Below are 8010 nucleotides of genomic sequence, written 5' to 3' on the forward strand. Positions count from 1 at the left end.
TATATTTTATTTTGATAGCTATAGTAATACAGATCATTTTTTACCCAGAAAAATGTCGAAGCAAACAAGACAGTACAAGTTCTTAGAAGATATAAATAATATTGGCGAAGAGTTTTCAAAAATGAGTGAAGATGAATTTTCTGAAAATGAAGATATATTGGTTGCAAATAAAAATGAGTTTGATTCTACAGATACTGATGATGAAGAGGAAAATATTGTGAATGTATGTAGTGGCCGAAAAAGAATAAGATTACTTTCAAGTTCGGAAGAAAGTGAAGTAGAAATAAATGAACGAAATGTTGCGAATGATGGATCTGTTTGGCAACAAATGCAAGTAGGTGGCACACCTGGAAGAGCACAAGTTTTTATTTTTTGCTTTTGTAATAGAAATGCTCAACATACTATTTTGTTTAATTATAATAAATTTAATTTATATTTTAATTTCCTTCCTAACATCCATATTTTATACATTCAAGCATGAAACATAAACTCGGGTCATTTGACCCGCTATGGTAGAAATAGGTATATATTAAGTCTTGGTATGATTAGTGTTAACTTGATTAGAAAATAAATGGTATTCCTAACTTTATAGAAACTTCGGTTTATATTCAGGTAAGGATTTTGGAAAATCATTTAGTTCTTTAAAATTATGACAACAAGAAGGCACAGAAAAATAGGAAAACTTATACTATTTTCAATACATGATTAAAGATTTCAAAAAGATAATTTAATTCGCTTTATACCCTGATGGCGAATGACATGTGCGTATTAAGTTGTGGTGTATGGTGCTTCGCTTGAAAGATAATTGGGTGACAGTGGAGTAGACAGTGGCGTAGATAGGTGAATGGTATTATGATATGTATATATTAGTTTCGATGGAAGGAGATGTAGAAACATTGTCTTCCAGTTTTATTACAGGAACGTTTCTATCAACTGTTGCACACTTACTGTGCACTGTGTAAACTGTACAGTAGTAGTCAACATGACAGCTATGTACTTTCGTACAATGAGGTTGATCGTTAACCGTTTCTGTTGCGCCAGCGAATAGTCACATTATTTGCCAATCAACTGTCGCACTTTGTTTATCTTATGGTGATTGAGCGACAAACAATAGATTTATTTTAACGAATGGTTTGACAGTCAGAAAACTAGCAAGTGCATGCGTTGCATTATCTCTGTTATAGAAAACTTTCATTTTTAACTAACAGTTGTATGTTCGACAATTTGGTCGTAGTTTAGTTTATAACTAATGTTTGCCCAGCTCTGATCTTAGCCTACTTATTTTTCCCCCCTCGTTATAGAGCTTCTTTAACTATTTTTATTAGTAACTTTTCTGTACAAAGTTCATTAAAATATCCCTTTTTTATAAAGTGATTATTTGTTTTTATTTCTCTCTCCGGTTCCCTTGAAAACTCTCCTATAATACCCCTGTATTCAAGTCTGGTGGATAACTATACTCCGCAAGACTCCCTGCTTTGAATAGCCTCAGGATTATAGTAATAAAAAAAAAATGTTTCATAGTGAAAAGAATATTCCAGTCTAAATTGCAGCCTTCAGTGGGAATGACCCAGGCTAGACCCCGGGGATTTTGCCCTATCTGACAGCAGGCCTGTATTGTGTTTTAAGGATCGATTAGATTAGGTTACTGTCCGAGTAAAGAAAGGTACTGTCATCACAGTATTACCATGACAGTAACCTTTCACTTTGAATATGGACATCAGGCCTCATTATCATCTTAGCTACTGGATTTTTTAAGCCAATGTTTATCATTATTTAATTCAGAACGATTAATTTCGCCGCCTTACCTGTGATCACCATATCAATATGAAACAATTCAAACCTACGCAAGGCTAGCAATGCTTTATCCTATTAAAAATAGAAAATCCAAATTAAAACCAGAAACTACTGTTTTTATTTTGAAAACAATTCGCAGGCCACTGCTGGTGTACGGTGGTGAAGTCTGGGGAGCGGCACCGTTTACAAAAAAAAAATCTCAAACTTTTCAAAATTAAGTCCTAAGAGTCGCAGTGGATGCTTCCCGGATTGTAAGAAATACCCAATTGCATCGAGAAGTGCAAATGGAATCAATGGAGGATTACATCAAAAAACGATTCATGAAGTTCCATAATTAACTTATTGTCGAGTTATCGACAGTTAAAGGAGCAGTGACCTACAACTTGGGAAACCCAACCTCAACCCGAAGACTGAAGCCCAGGCTGCTGCAGGACATCCTGTTATGAATTCTCTAGTTATCAATTATTATTATCAAGAATGTATCTTCTATTTTGTTTATTTTCTCTTCGTCCTTTTTTCTAATTAACTTGTTTTGTTTTTCCATTATATTTCTCAATTGACTTCTAAATTGTTTGTTTTGTTAAGTCTACGAATGTTGTTATTAACTTAACTTTTTTTTCTTATCTAGAATTATTATTTTATCTTTTTATTTTATCATGTTTTTAAAAAATGATAACGCTGTATCTAGTTAGGGGTGTCTTTTGTACGAGACTAATACCCCCCCTTAATTAACTGCTAAAAAAACCCATGTAAGGCTCATGAGGGAGATCTGGTAGTAAATAAAAAAAAACACCCAATGCTTTCCATTATTTAATTCAGAACGATTATAAGTTACATGCTTGTTTCTTCCTAACTTTTGAGTTTTTTTTTTAATTAGGACTTTTTGAACCACAAATAACTGCACCCTCCAATCATTGTTAATACCTCCACTCCTTGACATGGCCATAGCCCGCCTTCCTGAACCCTTGTTCACCCTGACAGAACACAACCACCGCTCGAGCGTGCGCCCTCTGCCTGCTCGATAATTCCTGCAGTCTCCCTTCCTGTTATCCTTTAGAGGGTTCGTACCCCATCTTGTCCCTCGGAGCTATATGTCTTAACTCTTTTCCCTCTAGATATAGGAAACTGTGGGTGGAAGCATTGCCATGGCTTGACAAGAAAAATATGTTTAAACACTATTTTCATTCTCATTAGGTATGTCTTGAATGGATGATTACGGCATCTTCTATATTCTATGAAAAAAAAAGGAGTTTTTGAAATGACCCTTATTATTAAAAAATGTTTTTGAATTGTCCAATTAAATACATTGCACTACTTTTGAAGGAAGAACGTGACTAATAATATTCAGAATAAAATATATATATAAAATCCTTATTTCCAATTATATTTAAATATATTCATAACTTAGAATTAGCCTAACAATCTGGCAAAGTAACCGATAAGATATTTCTATAGCAACATTTATTTAAATTTGTTTTCCCCGTGGTCCTTGAAAATCGGGTTTTTGAAGATTATCTCTTTTTATATAGCTGGTATTCTAAACTTTTACCTTAATGATACAAATAAAATTATGCCATTTTTTCTCTGAATGCAGTTAGAGTTGATTAAGGATTATAGAACAAATTAAATTAATATAATTCAGGTAATAGCCATGCTGCGTATAAGATGAGCCTGTAAGGTTGTAGGGCTTAGTAACGAGAAAATCCCTAAAATGTTAATTAAAACTGAACCGACGGATAAACGTCCGAGGGGTGGACCGAAAAGTAGATGGGAGGATTGCATTAAAAATGATTTAGTAGAATAGGGTTTGGAGGGGCGTCACTGGAAGGATGTTTGTTGAGTGCGATTGGTGTATCGGCCTCGAACCTCCCAGTTGGTTAGGACTATTATTATTAAGTTTCGTTGGATTATTCTTACGATGAGTGAATGTTTCGGGAAATGTTTCTCAAACTTTTAATGAGTATAATGAATCTGAAATTATTACAATTGTCCTTTGAGTTACTGAAACGTAAAAATGGAGGTTTGATGCTATCGCGTGGAGTTCGGCGGTAGATATTAAAAATAATTTATATAATTTAAATGTATGGGTTTAATTCGTTAAAGAAAGACGAGGTAGTTGAGTTTTCTGATTTTGAACAGTCAGTGTAAATCAAAAAATTGATCTGGAATATTTTCAAGTATATCCTTCCAACTGCATCCAAAAAATATGTGGTGTTATTTTTTTGCATTTCGGATTTCTGAATGATGTACTGAATCGAGCTCTACAAGGTTTCGGTGAGGAGAGAGCCATGTATAAAAGACCCCAAAGCTTAGCCCAAACAAATATCCTATATATTTTTAACATGGTGAATTTATCCAAACCCCACGATTTACAACTAAGAAACCGGACTAGATTTAATTTTTTTGTTGCTTCTGAATTTAACGATTTAAGGCGCAGTTCCCAATTTAATTTTTGATCAAATGTAGGGCCTACAAATTCGTGGTGATTTGTATAAGGCATTGCTAAATTTCCTAGGCGTAGTTCGGGAGAATACAAAATTTTTATACAATATAATTCCTAAACAATATTTCAATTAAAATTTATTAAGGTAGAATTATTTTTAAATAACATATTTTATGATGTTATATGAGACGTTTACTGGTTCTCTTTTTGCTAATCACAATTCTATAACTTGTAATTAGTTAGGATTAGAAAAAAAATGTATTTAATATCCTTCCATCGTAAAATCAAAGAAGCAGTCATGTCCTAATGATAGCTTAAATAAATGCATTGTTTAGTAGTATACTATGTTTTGATGGAACAACACAACAGGAAAAACACTATAGAATGTTCTTTAAGTAGTGAATTAACATAATTAATAAGATCTTGTACCCAAAGATAGACGGTATTTGGGATCTCCTATAATTTTAATCATTGTTATTAATCGATACATTATTTATTTTTATATGTATTTAACAATTTATTTTACATGAGAATGATGAATGATTAGTAAGAATTTCACTTATACGAAATAAAACAGGTAGAAGATCGCATGATACTTCAATCGAGGTTATTAATCCCCAAAAAATAATTTTAAGAAATGATAAAACTTATAGCAAAAATTTTCTCTTAATATTGTCATGAGCAAATGATAAAATCTAAACATTCTACCTATCTATTAATTCTTCAATTAAGAACATACTGTATTTTCAAAGGAAACCTGTTATGTTTAGCGACCAACGTCCAAGGAAACCTTTGAGGCAAGATTCTTTAGATCAATCAATGAAACCCAACAAGTAAAACAAGGAAGAACGAAATAATAATTAGTTATACAGAATTACGGTACCCAAATTAGTTTCCTTGAAATCCTCTTGGTTGACTCATCATTGATTACAATATGATGATATGCTGTTCCTCATATAAATCACAAAGATAATCGCTGGAAAATGGTTCCATAGTTTCGACGTCGGAGCCGTAGGCTTTGTTGTGAAATGAAAACAAAAATATTGATACAGATTATAAAATACAACGATACAAATCCTGATTGATTTCTATATTGTATATGTGTGAATTTAGAGTGAATAAATAATCATGTTTATGAAAATGTTTAGTTTAGTTAAATTCAATAATAGACTATCCTTTTCACTTAATCTAGTAATAGCGAAGCTTTGGCGGGTGTCCTAGTTCTTCATTTGTTTTATGCAATTTATAAAAACCTCATAGTGATAGTCTGTGGATTAATTACAAAAGTAAATATTTGTTGTAATTTGTAATGGTATATTAAAACATCTCTCAATTCTTTTATGGTGACATTGCTGGGACTGTCTCTAATCTCTAGTCCATTTCTGAGCTGAAACAATGGAACATATTTTTAATGTCTGTCGATTATCTATACTTGAGCTATAAAAGATTTAGATGCTTGTTATGTCAGATTTAATATCTTAATAAGCTTCAATATAATGTGTACATTAACTTACAATGCAACCGTCTCTTCTAAATACAAACAAAATGAATAATACCTATAATAAATGACACGCCATGTTCTAAAAGGCTGATGAAACAACTACTTAAGGATAATTGATTAGAAACAATCCACTTCCCCCCCTTTATTATTTTCCCGTGGCACAAATAAATTAGCCTCATTCTTTTATTTATATATCTCTCCACGAAGCATCAATCATTTTAAGTAACTACCCCCCCGGTCCGGATAAATTTGAATTAGCTTCCATGATTTAAAGTTCTTAACTTATAACCATTATCATTAAAGAGTGGTTGTTATCAGTAACTTTCTCTGGGTTTAATTAACTCCTTATTAAAAGAGTTTAATTAGTTTTAAGATCAGAAAGGGGAATTGGTGACCCTTTATCATCTAGAGTGGAGAACTTACAAAGTAGTCTGTTCATCTTGAAGTCATATTTCGTAGGGAAATGAAAAATAATTTTTTTTTGGGCATTGACTGTTTTTATTGTCAAATATTACAATTTGCCACTTTTAAGGATAATAAGTAGTAGTAATGCATAAATACATTTATACTATTTTTACAGACTAGAAAGAAATTAATAAATTTAGTAACAAAAATTTAAAAAAATAAAGAAATTGAAGATGAACATTAAAATAATTAAAAAAAAAAATACAAATAGAGTCATGAAATGAAATGAAAAATGATCTTTATTCTGTGACCAAGTCCCCAAGAACAAAAACGGTGAACATTTTATTGTTTGTTTCCTGGCTTAGAAGTAGATCTAGTTAAAATAAATGAATTATTTAAAAATAAATTTTACATATCATAGGAAGATCGGTAATCAAAAAAGTTTACAAATAGCTGATGTTTGATAGAAGTTAGGGAAGAGACAAGGAAAAAGGAAGCATTTCTATATGCTGATATGTAAATTTTGATTGGTTATGTTCTGAAATGTTCCTAGACTAACTGTATAATAATGAAGTATACTTGTGTATATTTCAAATCTTTTATACATGAGTTTACTCTCATTTTGTAGAGAAAAATAAGTTATATATTTGCTATATTCAGAGGAAAAAAAGGTCATTCCAATATATTTGAACAATAATAGATACATTGTACTATATCTCAAATTCAAATTGACCAAGGAAAGTTCAATTTGTGCCCTTTAGTTCCTTTTGGTACCTTAAGAACTTGATGGTATACATGGTTAATGTAGCGGTTACATTTTTCATTTTTAATGATTATGGAGGAAAGTTTAGTTTCATACAAAAGACACCCATAACTATATAGAATATTGTAAATTAAAAAAAATTAAGATAAAATAAATAGATTAAAATAATAATACTCAATAAAAGATAAAAGTTAAGTTAATAAAAAAAAGCAATGACATTTATGGATTTGACAAAATAAATAATTGATTTTTATGGAATAAACAAAAATAGAAGTTATGTCGATAACAGAACTGATAAATATAAGATTTATAACAGGATGTCCTGCTGCAGCCTGGGCTTGGTTCTTCCGGTTGTGGTTCGGTTTCCCAAGTTGTAGGTCACTGCTCCTTTATTGGTGACTGGGAGTGAATCTTCATGAACCTTTTTTTAATGTAATCTTCTATTGTCTCTATTTGTAATGCCCAATGCAATTGACTGTTTCATACAAACAAAAGATCATCCACTGCACTTATGACTTTATTTTGAAAATATTATGATTTCTTCCTTTTCGTAAAGAATGCCGCTTCACAGCCATACATTAGCTGTGATCTGAGAATTGTTTTAAAAATAAGAATAACTGTTTCTGATTTTAATTTGAATTTTCTATTTAGAATAGGATATAGCATATTAGGGACGTAAGTACCAGATCATACCATATATACACATTAACTAAAAATAAAAAGTAAATTTATAATAATTAAAAATACAATAAAATAATTAACCATATACTAAAATGTATAAAAATAAAATTATTCTCATCATAAATAAACGTAGGGTGGTAACGGAGCTAAATAATAGAAAATAAGAAAACAACTGAGGTAAATAATTAAAATAAAATCTTGAACACAATCATTCCTATGTACACCGTTGTAATTTATGTATTTATAGGTATATAATGAATGAATGAATGAAAAAATAACTTTATTCTGGGACATATGTCCCCTAAGAATAATTACAAGGTTCATACAGTGAGATTTTTATCTGGCGAGCGTTTACAAATTTTCAGATAGTAGAATGAAATTACATTGGTATATTGACTTTACTACTGTTTATAATGTTAATCA

The 8010-nt window shown here is 31.0% G+C and overlaps 1 protein-coding gene across 1 annotated transcript in view; it reads left to right on the forward strand.

The window, feature by feature from the left end:
* Window positions 1-52: 52 nt before the first annotated feature.
* Window positions 53-8010, forward strand: part of LOC136795896 (uncharacterized) — a 27565-nt gene continuing 19607 nt past the window's right edge. The window contains exon 1 of the mRNA XM_067047969.1: window positions 53-334. Coding sequence (XP_066904070.1) covers window positions 53-334 — 282 coding nt within the window. The remainder of the gene's footprint in view (window positions 335-8010) is intronic.

This window comes from Halyomorpha halys, unplaced genomic scaffold, assembly GCF_000696795.3.
Source record: "Halyomorpha halys isolate HHAL.00 unplaced genomic scaffold, Hhal_1.1 Scaffold886.1, whole genome shotgun sequence".
Classification (NCBI taxonomy): domain Eukaryota; kingdom Metazoa; phylum Arthropoda; class Insecta; order Hemiptera; family Pentatomidae; genus Halyomorpha; species Halyomorpha halys.